General features: G+C 32.2%; 1 protein-coding gene across 1 annotated transcript; it reads right to left on the reverse strand.

Annotated features, from left to right (window-relative positions):
* Positions 1 to 3845: 3845 nt before the first annotated feature.
* On the reverse strand, positions 3846 to 13754 carry LOC110602130 (alpha/beta hydrolase domain-containing protein 17B). Its single transcript, XM_021739561.2, has 5 exons — positions 12859 to 13754; positions 12118 to 12154; positions 8424 to 8660; positions 8005 to 8052; positions 3846 to 4543 (listed from the first exon to the last, which is right to left on the reverse strand). The coding sequence occupies exons 1-5, from the start codon at positions 13179 to 13181 to the stop codon at positions 4058 to 4060; spliced, it is 1131 nt and encodes a 376-aa protein (XP_021595253.1). The 5' UTR covers positions 13182 to 13754; the 3' UTR covers positions 3846 to 4057.
* Positions 13755 to 18571: the final 4817 nt, after the last annotated feature.

Raw genomic sequence — 18571 nt, forward strand, 5'->3', positions numbered from 1 at the left:
CTTCTTGTCATATCATAACATTACTTACCATTGCCCCAGGGCCTCATCTGGGCACCTGGTCTTCGCGTTCCATACCGTGCCAGGCCATAGAATGGGGTCTTGGTCTTTCATACCGTGCCAGGCCGTAGAATGGGGTCCTGGTCTTTTCTCAGGGACTAATTGGATCATACAGCATTCGCCCACATCCACAACAAAGAATGCAGTGCAACATATTCGTGGATTCTAATGCAACAACCTATTATATCACATGACATTCGTGATGCATGAATCATGCTAAAACTTGCATTAATTTAAAACATAAGGTTTATTCTACTCACCTCAGGCTAACTCTGACAATGAACTGAAGCAGCTGACTCACTGCTGGGGTCCTCGGTTCCTTGGGTCCGAACCTACATAGGTGGACTCAAATAAGGGACCAAACATACTAGAACATGACTCTAAAAATATCCCCCAAAAAATCCCCTAAAACACCTCAAAACAAATCAAAGAATTCATGCAAAGGAGGGCTGAACAGGGCACTTTCGACTGCAGGTTCAGCGGCCGAAAGTCCCTCCAGAGCCGAAAGTCATGCACCTTCGGCGGCACTTTCGGCGGCCAAAGGTTCTCTCCAGAGGCGAAACTCATGCATGTTCGACGGCACCTTCGGTGGCCGAAAGTCCCCTCCAGAGACGAAAGTTCACTTTCGGGGGCAGGCTTCGGCAGCCGAAAGCTTGCCTCCACAGGCAGGTTCGGCGGCCGAAAATCCCTTCTGCTGCCGAATTTGAGTTTCTCCCAAAGTGGCAGAAACTCGGCTCTTATGCACATTTGCCTCCCAAAACTTTCAATCATGCATACAACTCAACCAAAACATGCATAAACACATACATAAGCTCCTAGGGGCTTCAAACTATCCTAAACCCCAACTACAACACATCAGAAGCAACTCAGCAACCTACATTGTCCATAAACACAACTCAAAATCTAACAAAGCTCAATTGACCTAAGTATGCATTTCTACCCCATGAATCAACTTGAAACTTGTTTAAAATATATACTGAGCTCAAGATCGGCTCTTACCTCTTGAAGATCGAGAGAAAAAACGATCCTAGCTCGGAGATGGGAGAGATCGAGTTCCTTGAACCTCCAAGTTTCAAAACTTGCTATTTGCTTAAAAATATTCAAAACAAAGGTGAAAACTCATAAAAATCATGGAAGATTTGAAGGAAGAACTCAAGATCGGCATGAGAGCGGCAGAGACTCACCTTGGTCGAAAATGGGGAGAAAAAGCTCACCCGTTCGGACATAGGGACCCCTTTATAGGTGGCTGGCCAGGCCACTTTCGGGGGCCTAACGTGCCTCCATATGCATGCCATGTTCGGCGGCCGAACATAAGGTTCGGTGGCCGAACCTGGACTTCCCTCACTTATGCCTTCGGGGGCCTAAAGCACTCCCGAAGCGCATGCATGTTCGGCGGCCGAACTTGAGGTTCGGCGGCCGAACCCGAGTTTTCCTCCAATGCTATTTTCATGCAAAAACTCATTTTCTTTCTTGTTTAAAAACATAAAATGCATTAAAACATTTTATAAAAACATGGTTTTACCCTTCTAGAAGTCTCCGACACCCGAGATTCCACCGGACGGTAGGAATTCCGATACCGGAGTCTAGCCGGGTATTACAGTTGAGGCGCGGCCTAGCCTGCGTGTACACTTGGGTCTGTGGCCCAATGTGCCTATGGCCTAGAGCTGTGCGCCTGGGCTTGTACCTAGTGCACGTGCGGTTGACCTAACCTAGCCTGATCCATTGTCTCACAGGCTAAGGGTCTACACGCACCACCTTCGGATCATTTTTTGGTCTCTGTTTCTTTTTTTATTATGAGTTTTCAAGTGCATCGAACCCTTCTATGATGTCCAATTTTACTAAAAACTAGCCTATTTTAGAGTTTGGAGTTTATTAAACATCTACCACGATTGGAATAGAATGGATATGGGTCTCTACAAATTTCAGGATGGATACAATTTTGATCTAATTTTAATCAATAATATCTCATATATCTTTGATTGAAAAAAATATATATATGTTATATATCATTAGGAGGCTTGTTTCGCTTTCTTTCTTATTGTACCAATTTCACATACCAGAAAAATTTAGATTGCAAGATATAATCATTCAAAGATAGCTATCTAAACATGCTTCGGAATTGAAAATAAAAAAAAAATCCGCTAAGCATTTATAATCATGTGAAAATATGAATTTTAAATACAAATTACAAGAACATAAGCTCTGATATCAATTTGAAAAAAACAAGAATTTTTTAAGATTTGAAAGTAAAGAAAAACTCAAACTTCCATTTTTTTCGTAGCCCATTTATAATCATATGTTTTAAATGAACAATGCATATATTTTTACACTCTAAAAGTTACTTTAAATAGCAGTGTTTATCATCAAATCATAGTGTCATATTATAGAAATCATAGTGTCATGTCATAGAATAATAAGAAATAATAGTGTATTGCACTATTTACTATATTAAGAATCTTAATATAGATGCACATAAAGAAGTGAAATATGAAAGATATTTTTATGCATAAAATGACTATGGACCCTCTAACAAAGCCCAGTTTGAAAGACGTTTTACATAGATATATAAAGTTATTGAGTTTGTATATAATATAATATAATATAATATAATATAATATAATATAATATAATATAATATAATATAACATCATTGAGTTAATTTTATTCAAAATATTATTACAATAATATAATTCATACGTATTGTTTCATATTAGAGGATTTGATTATGAAAAGTATGTTAGACAGATAATAAATGTCTCCTTAAACAACATTGATTTTATCATCTGGTGTGATAATAAAACATAAGATAATTGTAAGTTTCTTTTTATCTATGAATAAAAACCTATAAAATAGAATGTGGTCTCAAAAGTATCGAAAAACTTACTATAAATCATTATATTAAATATATTAAATTTATGTGAATAAGTCACATTATTATTTGTCAATAAAAAAAAATTAAATGAGATCATATAAATAATTTAATAGATAAATGATTTAGAATATTATATACTTTTACTGCTCTAAATTTTATTATTCGAGACGTTATATTATTTTAATTGATATATAAGACTGAACCTCTCAAAATGTCACGCAGTCTATTTATTTAATATAAAAAGTAATCTACTTATGAAAGAATATAATTCACCCATGATTTTGGATTTGAAAAACTGTGAAAATATGATTCACCTATTATTGAGTCCGAAAAAAAAATTTTGAAATTACCTTATTTTTTTTAAAAAAAGAACACATTTAAAATTTAATTTAAAATAAACAAATTAAAAATTATATATATATATAAAAAAAAGAAAAAAGAAAATTTTAATTTTAAAATATATATACATATGATTCAACATGTAACTGCCAAATTATAGGTTGGTGTACAATTTTGTACCCACCGGCTCGTGACCTTTTAATAAAAAGATATATATATATATATATATATTTACCTCTCTTAACACAAAAGGAAGAAAGAAAGAGAATTCTAAAATGGCTTTTTGAGTTCAAATATTGAAACATTGTATTAAGAAAAATACCATATAAGAATTTCTTATATTCTATACGTATATATATTTAAAGAATTTATTGCATTCACATGGAATAAAAAGACTAGCAATCAATTAATACGTGGACATCAAGCTATCATTTTGATTCAAACTTAGTTCTATTTTTATAAAAAATTACTATAATTTCAGATAATTTTAGACTGAAATAAATGGATAGTTTATTTCATTTTTGTCCTAAAAAATTCTTGTGGAATTGTCATATAGCTCATCTGCAGGACATTTCCATTGAACAAATACGATAAAATCCCAATGATCTCATATGAAAGCACCATTTTCAAGAATGTATCAAGTTGATGACAATATGGAATTATGTTGTTTCCAGTTATAAGTAATTGGACAGCTGCATGCTTCCTCTTGTTTTGTACACTAATAAATGCACAAAGATTCGAGGGGAGTTAGTAATAAGTTCAGAAGAATCTATACAAAGCCTGTTATCGTCATCGGCTGTCCCGTTTCCCGTTCATCCCGCTATGTGTTCCGGCACAACACTGTGCATGTAGACATTCGATACTGCAGCAACAACTGGGTATCCAACATTTGGGGCATTTTGGTTGCAGGCAACATTTTACGCACCTTAATCCCCAACATTCCAAGCATTTGGATCTGCACAAACATTTGATGCACCTTGATCTGAAACACGCCGGGCATCTCGGTCGCCATAATTTAAATCTACAGCACTTGTTAGAAGCACAAGCATTAGACCTTGGTTTGAGCCGAAGATTGTGCCGAATCTTTTTCAGTCGGATTTCTGTGGTTATATTCTCCATTTCTTGAATAAACATGCAAAGATGGCGGATATAATCAGGGTACAGTTCCAAGTTACAATGGCCGCCACCTTTAATCCATAGAGGCTCGTATGGTTCCCTTGCCAATTTCCAAAGTCCATTGCCATGTAACCAGTTTACAACATCATCCTCTGTCCCCTGCAAGAAGACATTATGCAACTTCATTTTTCAACATTTTCTATGAAAGATCTTCCCTTTATTGCATTCAAATGTGACCAAACTTACACAAAGCATCAAATATTCGAGGCAGCCATAAGCTACACAAATGGGCTGGGCAGAAGTTCTAGGAAGTGGTAGGATGACAGGAATTAGTATACTCAGAGATTATTAGCTAGTAATAAATAGGAGTACGAACAACTGAGGCTAACCAAGCTCTGATTAGCTCATGCTTGGATTGTTATATTTCTGAGTTTTGATAATACAGCATGAGCTCCGCTCAACTCAAGCTCATGTCATTTCAATAAATCTTGTTATTGAGCTCAATTCAACCTCTGATATGCGACAAAGCTTTCGTGGAAGTGGATCATCATATAACTTGTGAGTTTGATGGTGGAGGTGGTCATACCTTATTTCTTTCTAAATCTCAACCTGAACAGTAATTCCTCAGCACCCATATATTATATTTTGGTGCATACCACACATAAGGCAGATTCAATTCCCATACCCAATATTAGATAACTCTAAGCTTTTCTATTTGATGAGTTCCAATTGGATAATTATTTTAATTTTTAATATTTATTAGCTTAATCATTAAAAACAATATATTAACTAGAAACTTCAGTTTCTTTGTTTAGTATGTAAATATAATATATATGCTTTCACCTGCATAGTTTAAATGCTTTAAGTTTTTTTTTTTTAAAAAAGTCCTATTAAACAAAAAAAATCTAAACGTTGATAACTTTTCTCATTTATATTCTAACCTTAAATTTTTTTAAGGTAAAGTCAATTCTTTCACAATTGTCTCAATTTTAGCCGTCTGCCTGAATCAACTTTGACAAAAAAATTTTTAGTTCACTTGTCATGTGACGTAGGCTTATTCTTTGAAATGCCTATTGAATAAAAAAATCAAAACGTTTACGTTAATTTATATTTATATCCAAAACTTTAAATTTTGGATAATAAAACTAAATTTTTTTCATTTTGTCTCAATTATAACAAAAAGAAAGAAATTGAATATGAAAAGCTATTACAAAATTAAAATATAGTCCTTGAAGTTTTATTTAACTAATAAAATAGTCCTTAAAATACATATTTTTATTTCAACAATATCCTTTTCTCTTAATCCCATTATTTACTTCTTATTCTCCTTTTTATATACATATTGTAGTTTAATAAAAATTTAAAATGTAAAATTATAGTATAAAATATATAATATTTTATTTTATTATTGATATAAAATACAGTTTTTTTATCGGATCAACTAATAAATTAATATATATCACAAGTATAATTATTATATATGTGAGATATTGGATATCTCAAATAAGAGACGTAGTTAACGTATCTAAGTTTTTATAAAAATCACAAAAGGAATGACTTTACATAGTAAAACATATATATTTAATATTATTAATGCAAAATATAATTTTTATATACTAAAACTACGTAGATAAATTATAATAGTTCATAATAGTTAGTATAAACCTTCAATAAAATATCTTAATATACAATATTTATATGTGATATTTTATGTAGTGAAAATTTATTTGTAATAAATGTTTATTTAATATTACATATGATAAATATAAAGTAAATTTACTTTTAATATAAAATTTAAATTAAATGACTGTTTATAATATAAAACTTTAGGGACTTTATTGTAATTTGGCATTCATTTTTTCAGATTGAATTTAGTTCTTTAATTATAATTGTGACAAATTGAAATTTTTTTATCAAAATTGATTAAGACAAATGGTTAAAATTGAAGCAAATATAAAAGAATTGGCTTTATTGTCCAAAATTTTAAAATTAGAATATAAATATGAAAAATAATAATCGTTTAAATTTTTTTGTCCAATAGGCTAAAAAAAAAAATATTTAACTCTCTCTATATATACTCAACACCTCACACAATTTACTATAGGCTTATTGGCAATAAAAAGTCAACGCCTCACAATTTAATATAGGCTTATTGGCAATAAAAAGTCAAACCTTTGAGTTGATCATTCTTTAAAACTTGACATAATAGTCCATATTTTAATAATTTCTTGCAATTTTATCCAATTTTAAAAATTCAATTTGTGGGAAGTGTGTATAATTTAACATGTTAACACCGCTGCCCTTTTTTATTCTAAGGATTTTTCTTTTTATTTTTTGTGAATTTACAAGAACTACATTCAATTAATTAGTATTAAAAAAAATAAAAAAGAAAGCCTACGTGGAGAATAATAACAAGGTGTTTATCTTAGGACAAACCAGCTTATAAGTTGTAAAAATAAGTCAAAACTTTTATGAAAATAAGTATTTATAAAAAATTTTATGAAAAATTTATATATATGCTCATAATGATTTAAATGTATTCTTATATCATAAATATACTATCAAATAATCTAAATTTATATCTCATGCAAAAATTAATTTGATTCTCATAAAAATAAAAGTTAAATTGCAAATTAATAACTATATTTTATTATAAGTGCATTTAATATATTGACAATGTCATAATATTAATGATATATTATCTTCAGAAAAATCATAACTAAAATAAATATGTCTACAACTTTTATATGAATAAACTAGCTAACTCAACACGTTGGCTTACAAGTTTGTAAACCAGTTGACTCATCAGCCTTACCAAGCTCCAGCTTTGCTCTTTTATCAAAGAGACCTAAAAATTAAGTTCGAGCTTTTCTTTAACAAGCCTCAAACAACTTATAAATAGTTGGATTCATTTACACTTCCAGTAATCGACAAGTTGTCATGAGAACCTATAGGATACCTTACTCTCTTCCCATGAAAGACTTTGGGATGAAAGAGAGCCAAGATATATATATATATATATATATAAATAAAAATCTTTAATCTGATGAAAATCTTTACTGATAAACAAAATCAACCTGTATATATCCCAATTATCTTTAAAAGGTTGGAAGTTTATGTTTTCTTTACAGCAGTTTTCTTTACTGTTTGAATATTGATGTAATTTGACTTAACAATTTAATTCAACTTCCACCATTATTTACCTTATATATCATTCAGCCAAATGATTATCATATATTCTTTTGTGGGGAAAAGAGCAACTGAAAACAATTTAAATTTATGAAATCTCATTTATTTGAGAAAGATTTATGCGAATTTTACAAACTATATAACGTAAAATTCATTTATAATCTCATAAGGTTTGTGCAAGTAAATATCATGGATAACGTTTCAAAATAAAATTAAAAGAATTAGAGAAAATTGAACAAAGGGTGGAACATTTTCATCGATCCTTCAAGACAAATCACACATAACAATCTTTATCATGCAGTCATTAGCATCACTCGATCATTGTGTTTTCTTTGATAAATAGCAAACATGCATATGAAGAAGGAAAAGCAAAGCAAGCTACCCAAATATCCAAAAAGCAAAAGTAAAAGAAAAGGAGAATCAAAACTTACATGTATCACTAGCACAGGACACTTCACCTTTCGAATTTTGTTTATGTTCTGCATGTACAAGACAAGTATGAATTTTTGAAATGACAGCGAATATAGCATAACTTATGCATAATGCTTATTAGTAAACTATTACTCCATTATGGTCTAACAATAGCGAGATTTAGAATATTCTTGTGTACACTACACCTTTGCTCATGTATATGTGGGACTGAGATTCATCTCCCATGATCTGTGGGAGGACCCACACACAAATGAATGCAATGGGTGCTACAATTTAGTATACCATAACTGAATAGGTTCCCCTAAAATTCAGATTCAACTCAGTACATCGGTATCCGAATGGGCAAATTAATATTGTTCTTCTGATTAACTTATGGCAAAGGCAACTCTAGTATCATCAACCAGGACAACCCACTTACCTTGTATATGTCAAAGCAGAATGTGAATTTTACATGGCAGAGGACGCGAAGACCAGAAAGAATAGCACTATGCAAAACTACACCTCTCAGCCTTGGCAATTTAGCTGCCAGGTGCAACGTTGGACCACTACCAACTGACTGCCCATACAAAATTATGTCTTCCTGACTAACTCCATATTCTGTCTGAAGACACCTGTAAACTGCTTCTATGTCTGCATAGGTATCAGATTCACTTGGCTGGATATCAAAATCACAAAACACAGTTAAGCTTTTGAGGAATCAATATTAGAAGGTCATAAGCTTATTTAATTTAGACTAATAATGTCAGCACCCAAAAGTAAAAGATTGCAACCAGTACTGTTTAAAGCGATTATTCTCCATTGGTTAATAAAGTTAAAAAAAAAAAATCATAGCAACTAGATGATAATGAACACAGCCAAAGGTATGGCCCTTCCCCTCCCTCTCCCCTTCTCTTTATATCCTTCCCTTCCACAACACCTCTCTACCACCTCTTCCCCTTTCATGAACATCTATGATTCTTCCCTCTAATCATCCAAATATAAAGTGGTATTTCCTGGCTCAGTCTGCCTGCAGCTAACCACTCACAGGACCCTTCATTGGACCCTAAAAAGGAGGGTCAGATGGAACCAGGAGCTATCCATGTGTGTGTGTTTTCAATCTTTTCCAATATTCATTTGTACTAAAGGCTGATCGCGTTATGCTTGATCTGCTCATTGATAATCCTCCTAAGACTTGCCTTCTGTCTTCAAAGTACATATTAGCATTATGGAAAATATAAAATTTGTTCACTCCAAAGGAGAGAGAGCAACTTGTGAGGAAATTTGTATTTGTTTGGATACCTAATGTGGAAAATGTTGCAGCGGTAACTCAGATGTCTAATATTTCATGTCTAAAGATGTGTGTTGTGATAGATCTCCTGTTCCCAAGAATAAGAATCCCAATTGAGATTGGAAACCGGGATTCTATCAAGGATAGGGCTATTCGTTATGCAAGGGATCGTAGTTGTAAATAAATTATTCATAGGATTTCTAGCCTCCCATTATCATGACATCCGTTATTTAAAGGAAAAAGAAGAATCACGTGCAGCAGTTGTAACAGCTTTTTATGTAACGTTTAACAGCTGTTCTTTATGGTTAAGTACATCCTTTTTTTCTTTTATCCAAATGCTGGCAACAACTCTTCCTCGTGCTTTGTTTCTGGTTTGGGTAGTTATAAGCTGTTATACTTCACTTTCTCTCCCAATTTTCCCTCTAAAACATTCTACCTATCTACAAATATTTCAATTCTTATCTCTTGAGCTAAGATCTTCAACTATGAGCTTAAACCATAAACTACCTTTCTAGTTCCACACGTCCATAATTTGCAAAATCTGGGAAATTGACTTTTTCTTTTTTTTTTTTTTTTTTGGCTTATTTATTGGAAAATTAATGTTTGATTGCAACGCTTTTTGTTAAGTTTGTAGCATGAAGCATTAGTTTGCCTGATCTACAAATTGTTGTTTCTTTTTCTAATTTTGAACTGTTTTCAGAATTAGTCTAGTAAAAATTAAGTAATTAGGAAAAAACATAACAAAAACTTTTAGACTTGATTGCAATTTTGTAGAGAGCTCTGTCCAATATGTGCAAGTCTTGTACAGGGAGAACAAAATTCATAATGCAGATTGCCAGACAAAACTGGTTGTTAGGAATTAATTTGCTCTCATATTTTCTTCTTTGTTTTCTATTTGGATGCAGTAGTTTTACTTTTGTGATGTATTTTCTTCTGCAAGGCCATTATTTTAGTTGCTTCTGAGATTTGACTGTGCTGTTTTTTTGCTAAGCCAAGTCAGGACCAGTTCATAGATCAGCAGAACCTATTACACCATGGTTTTATTCCGATGGTTTTGAGTTTTATTCTCTTGCTGTAATGAGCTTGTCTTGTAAGAAGCAATATCTAGAAAAGTTTGCAGAATTTGATCAGTTATTTTGTTTAGAGGCTTGTGCTGCTTCTGCATTTCTGCTGTACATAAGGATAGGGTCTCCAATGTTGCTGGCTCTAAGCTTTCCCTCTTTGTTGCATATGGTTTGGTCAGAAGGTATGTTTTGCTTTGTTCTTTTGACCAGTTTTGTATTTCTTCCGCTATCACTGGCTGTAAAGTGTAAGTCCATTTAGAGTTTTTTGGATTTGGCCATTTGGGATTACTGTAACTTTGTTCAGGTGTAATTTATCATTATTAATGCTTTATTATTTAATTTATCAAAAAATAATAATAAAGCGATGCGGTGATAAAACTGAAACAACAAATTGATATCATTTCAGTACTACTACTGGTGGTGAAAATGAGGAAGGAAGCTATTGAACTGAACATACACCATAAGTCAATATATGTATGTGGATAGTCCCTTTTTGAATGAAAATATACGCAGGATATATAGAGAGAGAGAAGCGAGGAGTAAAGAAAGCTCTCATCTCATAATCTGCAGTATAGAGGAATGAATAAACAATATGATGCTTCAACCCTTATCTTTCTCCAATGGTTGCATTAGGGTGGTGAGAGGAAATGGTTGAGATAAATATGGTTAACATCCATATGAAGACAAAGTCTAATGCATAGAAAGAGCGAGAGCAGAGAGAGGGGAAGTGTGATTTTAACAGTAGACAATAATGGCATAGGGAGATAAGAACAGTTAACAGATCTGAAGATGAAAGACATCTCAGCTCAAAAGTGAGTATACATACCAACTGCTTCACTTAGGGGTGGAAAAGCCAATGCTTAAATGAACTGATATTGTCAATAGAAATTAGAGTCTTGAAAGGAAGTAAGACCAAAGAAAAAAAAAAGGAAAGAAAGAAGGCTTACAGGCATAGTGGCACCAAAACATAGATATGAACTTGACAAAACGCCATTGGCCGCTATTTAAATTCTTTTATCATTTAAGCTCTCTGTCGGCTAAATAATGTTAGCAGAAACTAAATCTGTTAGTTTTGCTCAAGATATGACAGAAATCAGTTCAAAGCATACAAGCAGAAGCCAAGAATGAACAAGCCCTAATATGACTGGGAGATTAGTAGAATTCCAGCTGAAAGTTTTCTATAGAAAGTAACGTAGTAATATTGTTAGAAGTTCTGCTTTTTCTTAATTTGTGCGTTTTTAACGCATCGTTTAGATTATTTTGTGGGTTAGCAATTTTTGAAACCTCTAAACTCCTTTCTTTTGATAATTCACAGTTAGAAAGATGAGAATTCTGCAGGTTTAATTGAATCCAACAGTGTATTGCAGTTTCTTTCATAGGTGCAATCCTAAGAGCTAGTATCTTAGGAGGCACAGCAAAAAAGCAAAGCCTTGGTAACCCAAATCTAGTTTTGTAACCCTAATCATATTCCTAATTTGGTTCAAATAGATTATTTATTGAGAAGTGAAGTTTTCAAGAAATAACTTACTTCCAAAAAAAGCACTCTAACTTTTGAAGAAGTCAAGAAAAAATGGCAGACCAAACAAACAAAATGGTACTTCATGGAAACTTGAAGTTAACCAAACAAACAAAATGGTACTTCATGGAAACTTGAAGTTAACCAAACAAGGCCAAAAAAGCTAGCTAATCAAACATGATGTGCATCAAATGGTTGACTTCAATTTTGCTGCAAACAAGTTAACTAAAGCGTATAGGTTCAAATTGAACAAATGAAAGCTTACCTTACCAGTGGAAGCTCCATACCCAGAATAATCATATCTGCGTCACAGCAATCAGATGGCAAATATCAAAATAGGACCCAAGTAAGAAATCATACCTTACACTTAAAAGGACTGAAAAAACAGAGAGAATTAGAGAAAAGTTGTACAAAAATACATAATAAATCTGAGAAACCGATGATTCTCAGAGTTGTATGAAAGAAATAGTGAGTGAAAGAAAGAAAAGGTATTTTGATAAAGTGATCTGCATCATAGAAAGACTCATATGAAATGACAGATCAAGAAAATACCAAAACCAACAAAAGTTAAAAGCATCGAAAATTTAACAGGGCTCAAAAGGCACAAAAGTCTCAGAGAAAAAATTTGAGTAATTTTTCCAATGTTATCCAAATAAATCCATTACTTTCATGTGAGTAATTGTAAAAAAAAAAAATTAAAGGTAATAAATAAAAAAGACAAAAAAAAATGGATGTTGCATATTTAACCAGCTTTCTTTACTATTACTTTTTTAAAAAAAATAAAACAAATAAAAACCATTACCATTACCATTGCTAATGAAAACTGAAGCTTAATCACCCATTAATAATCAGAATAAAATCACAGATCTAACCCCCCCCCCCAAAAAAAAAAAAAAAAAAACAAAGCCATAAAAAATAGTAGAAAATGTGAAGTGAGACTAGCCATTAAAAAAATTTTTTAAAAAAATTTAAAAAAAAAAATGAAAGTGAAAAATGAAAGACTAACCCCATGATATTAACTCTAAGATTAATCTTGAGCTGAACAAAGAGGTCATAGAGCTGGCCAAGGTCAGCAGCATTTCCATGGGAGTAGAGAAGAGTGAGTCTTGCATATGGGTTTCTGAGATAAAAAGCAACAATCTTGTTGCCTCTTTTTGTATCAATCAATAGTACATCAAATGAAGTATCATCAGCAAGAGGAAGTGGCATTGAAGAAGAAGAAGAGACCACAGTGAGCGTGCCATCATCTCTCTTCTTGATCTGATAAGTAGGAGGAGATGGAGGAAAGAAAGCAAATTTTGCAGCTAACTGAGAGAACATGCACCCCATTCACCCTCCAAAAAAGATTCTGAAGATAACCCACAAAAGTCATTGAAAAAAATGAACTAACTTTAGTTCATTTGTAAAGTAACAAGTAAGAGGCATGTGGGTATGTTTATAAGTAAAATGGAAAGCCAACTTCTTTTTGTTTTTTCTTCTTTTTTTTTCTTTTGGATGTATTCTGGGCTAGTCTAGAGAGAGAAGAAGGTAGCAATTGAAGAGAGGCTTTTGGGAGATTTGGGGTTGTGTTTGTGGTAGCTAAATTTGTGTTAGGATAGTGTAAGTTCTGTGGGATTAAATTTCAAAGTTGAGCAGGGAAAGAGAGAAGAAGACATTTTCGCAGGTGGTGATGAGGTAATAGGTTTAAGTGAAAGCAGAGAGGTTTGCAGTTTGCAGGTAGTGGAATAGTTACTAGTTAGTGACTCACTTGGGAGTCTGGGGAACTGGAGGACAGAGAGAGAGAATCCTTTTGAGTGTTAAGGGTAGAGAGAGATGGAGAGAATCCTTTTTGAGTGTTGAAGGTAGAGAGAGAGAGGGAGAGGGTTAACTTGAAAACTGAGTTTTCAATAGATGTTGAGTGCAGTGCATGACTTCATTGTCTGTCAGTTGTACAGATGGAGTCAATATATATAATATATACATACACTTCAAACAAAACCCTCTCCCTGCTAAATGACATTTTTCTGCTGTCTTTCCAATTTTAATTTTCTTTCCTTTTCTTCTCTTTTAATGAAATTGTTATAAAATTAACTATTTTAAAATTATTTAATTAAAAGTTTCTATATCTTTTAAATTTTAACTCTTTAATTTTTTTAAAAAAATCAATAAAACAATCTTTATAATTTTAATATTTATATTATTTATTTTTTTAATAAAAATAAAATAAATTGCTTAATAATTTATTTAATAAAATGACTAAACATTTTATAAAATGTAAAAATATTTTAACTTAATAATTATAAAATAAAGATAAATTAATGATTTTTTTAAATATTAATATTTAATAGTCATTTTTATTTTTTGTAATTTAATAATTTAACTTTTCAAATTGTATTGTTAATTTCTGTATATTACTATTTTTATTTAATTTTTAGAGAAGTTAATATAAATAAAATATTTTATTTCTGTATTTTAATATTTATATATAAAAATTAAATTGTAATGGGATATCATAAAATTTGTTTTTTAAAATTAATTCATTTTAAAATTGAATAATAATATACAAGAACTTCCTTATGATTATTTTAACTTCAATAAATTAATTTTTTATTATTATAATTATTTTGAATGGCTCTTCCTTTTTGAAATGGAGTAATGGAATTGACTATAGAGGGTTGTGCAGTTTTTGTTTTTAGTGCAAAGCTGGTCTTGATTTGTTGGCTTGGTTTATAAGATGCCATTGATTGCTCTTTCTTTTTCTTAATTGACATTTGGAATTTAGACATAATCATTTTAAAACTACTCATTATTCCTCATCAACTCATGCAAATCCCCCCCCCCCCCCATTCATTTATGTCAATAAATAAAATCTACCTAAATCATTTTAAATTATCATTTATTTCACTTAATTAAATAAAAATAATAACACATATTTTAGAAAACTGTAAGAATAGTTATTATATTCAATAAGATACCATAATAAAATACATTTAGTAGTAGAGCAATGGGTCATTTATCACAAAGTACAACCTGCCATGGCCTACTGCAAATATATATTTCAGACATAGGTAAGGTACTTGTCTTAGCTAATAGGTTGTTTGGATTGATAAAAAACATAAGTGTGAAAAGAAAATAAATAAAAGGAAAATAAAAATATTTTTCTCCCTAATTTATTTGAAAAGAAGGAAAATACGAGAGATAGGAAAAATAAGTATTATGTGGACCCACAGGCAAATTTCTCTCCAAAATAACAGAAAGAGAATAGTAATTTAATGAAATTACATTTTTATCCTTTTATTTTAATTATAAATAAAAGGAAAAAAACATATTTTACCATTAGAAAAGTTATTTTTCTCCTTTAATTTCTTTTCAAACAATGAAAAAAATATATTTTTCCATACTTTTATTTTTCACTTTTTATTTTCTTTTCCTCTAAAAAAATGTTTTCCAAACATAATTAAGTGTTATTGTTACTATAGCTGTTATTATAATTATTAGAAATATTGATAAAATATATATATATATATATACTCATAATTAAACATTTCAATTGAAATATTCTATATTAATTATCTAAATTTATTTATATCCTATAAATTAAGTTGGATGGTTAATTGTAATTTTATTGATATAACATAACAATTATCCAAAATAAGTTATGAGCTATCATTGTAAGACAAGCCACATGATAAGGATTTGATAAACTGATATGCAGTCCCACTTGTAGAAAGAAAGACCCAGACACTGTAGCATTCGATTCTTCCTCCAGACTCGCTCTCCCCTGAAGAGGTCGAGTCTTGACGTAAAATTACTATTAGCAGGCACAATCCAACATATTCCCATCACGCCTGTAATCATTAATTAGTTGGAGTGATTTTTCATCAATTGGCCAACACCAGCCGAATTTTCAAAAAATGCTATAATTAACTTTATTTTCTTACAACATAAAAGCTAATGATCGTAGAGAGAAAGACACCAATTATCTCACTTTATTTTTCTTGCAGGTTGACCAATCGTAGTTTAGTTCATTTTCGGCCACATCATTTAGTTCCATTGTCGAAAATCCATTGAATTCTCTCTGTTCATTTAGATTAAAACTAGTATCTTATCCCATTTCTCTTAAAAGAAAATTTTCTTTTCCTCTCTCGAAATGGCTAGTAATTCACGAGTTGCTGCTAAGGCTGCTACCAATGAGAGCGCTATCATTTCTTCCACTCCTGGCAACAGACAAAACACGCTCTCTATGGTCAACGAAGCAGATCTCAATAATATAGACAATGAGAAAATGCTCCAATACATCAAAAGGTTGTATGCTACTCTCAAGCAATACAAAACTCGGGAGGAGGCATCATTCATGGCCCTCAGGGGAAGGGAAGAAGCGTCTGTTGATACCCCAAGGACTTGGACAGAGGCGATTCACACGCGATCTAAAGGGAAGGCCAAGTTCGAAGAAGAAGACTCATTAGATGATGCTTCGAAAGATGTCAACTGGAAGCTGGTACTGGTTATTCAAAGATACCAGAAGGAGCAGAAGAAGGACTATAACTTGGACGATGCTTCGCCCCTATCAGAAGAGATCTTAGCATAATTTTTTCCAACCAAATTCAAGCTGCCAAGCTTGGGCAAACATGATGGAACAGAAGATTCTATAAGTCACCTGTTGATTTTTAGGATGACCATGCAATTTCAGGATGTCAATGACTTCGTGCTATGCCGAGTGTTTCCGTAAACACTCATAGGTTTGGCTAAAAAATGGTGCCAAGTTTTGAGTCTAGGTTTAATTTAAAACTTTACGCAATTCGTTGTGCTATTTAAATCCATGTTTATTACCTGTATACCTCGTAAAAAACTCTCCTCTGACCTGCAAAAATCCATCAAGGAGAGGGCGAGTCTTTAAGGAGCTTTATCTCATGGTTTAACGCAGAAGCAATACAGGTGGAGGAATTAAATAAGAAATAGCATGTGAAACATTGGAGAAAGGGACACACAACGTTAAGTTCATGAATTCCCTAATTAAGAACCCAGCCGCCACCTACCAGTAGCCAATGAACAAAGCACAAAAGTACATTAGACTGGATGACAAAGTCCAAGCATTGAGAGAGGACAAAAGGACGAGTCAAAAGCAAAATCAAAAGCCAGAGAGGCGAGAATATGAAGGAGACCACTGAAGTTACCCAACCTCCCAAAGTAGGGATGACCAAAGTAAGTATAAGAATTATACTTGACTCGCGGTTGTCGAAGCCGGTCAAAAATAACCTTTCTGGTTATCAACAATTTACAACTGCAGATAGTGGTGAAAGGATCGAATCCACAGGGAATTGAGAACTCATCTATTTCCCTTATCAAGACCAATAAAATAAACTGAAACAAAAATAAACTGAAAAAGAAATAAACTGAAAACGAGATAAACTGAAAACGAGATAAAACTGAAACGAGATAAAACTGAAAGAGAAATAAACGGAAAGCAAAATAAACTGAAACGAGATATAACGAGATAAAACTGAAAGAGAAATAAACGGAAAGCAAAATAAATTAAAACGAGATAAAACTGAAAACGAGATAAACTGAAAGCGGAATAAAAATAAATTGCAGTAAAAGTAAAATGGGGGGTTTGAGATTGATTTGATTAATAAACTACTGAAAGCAATTAAAATAAGCGAATAATAAAATAAAAGAGAAATAAATAATAAGAAAGCTCTAGTTGAAGAATTGGATCCACTTCAGTTGTTGGGATTGATCATTGACACTTAGTTTCTTTTGATTGATTCAATAGATTAGTTATGGAGATGGAAGACGCTTCTCACCACCATGTCTCTCCTTATGATTAAACCAATTAGGGAACGTCTTCTAATTAATTACTAATTAACAAATTGCCAAGGAACGTCCTTGGACCTTAGACATCAAATAATTATTAATTGCATAAAGAAAGAGAGAGATCCAATCCTAACTACTCAAACGCATGAGATGTTGCTAGATCATACAATTTCCTTGGTTTTACACTAAGTGTTCTTATGTTTGAATAACTCAAGCAATTACGGACTTAAATCATCCAAACTAACATATTATTGCTTTGCAATCAAGAATCAACGTAGATCTAAAGAACAAAGCAATTGTAACGACCCGAAAATCGGACCGCTACCGGCGCTAGGATCCGGGTCGACTTAAGGCCGCCGGGACCCGTAGCAAGCCTGACATAAAACCTGTGAACCTGTATAATCCCATACATGATCATCAACATACATAAAAATTTAAGCTTTTCTTCACACATACTGTCATCAACTAACTCAACCTGTGCATACTCTGAACATATACATAACGTAGTCCCTCTGTGGGATCTCATCAAGCCTCAAAGGGCTATACAACATATGGTGAGTTGGTTTACATAAACATCATAACATAAGATCATGTACATACAAAAGGGATTAACAATATACTATGGTCAAGCACAACTCTATCCTCAATAACCTCATTACATAACATACTGAATATTTTTACATTTCATCATAGTACAGTTGTCATGTCCACAATCTAACTATTACATACATATTGTTGGACCTAAATGTCCTAATCCTTGTTTTGATGATTAATAAACAATTGGTGTGCTACTAATTATCTTCAAAGGTGTTTGTATTGAGCTTGCAGGTTCCCTATTGAAATAAATGAAATTGCTTCAATCACAAAAGTGAAAAGTGCCAATTATGGAAGCATACCACAAGAAAGGGATAAGAAACTATTTTTGT

This window comes from Manihot esculenta, chromosome 15, assembly GCF_001659605.2.
Source record: "Manihot esculenta cultivar AM560-2 chromosome 15, M.esculenta_v8, whole genome shotgun sequence".
Taxonomy (NCBI): Eukaryota; Viridiplantae; Streptophyta; class Magnoliopsida; order Malpighiales; family Euphorbiaceae; genus Manihot; species Manihot esculenta.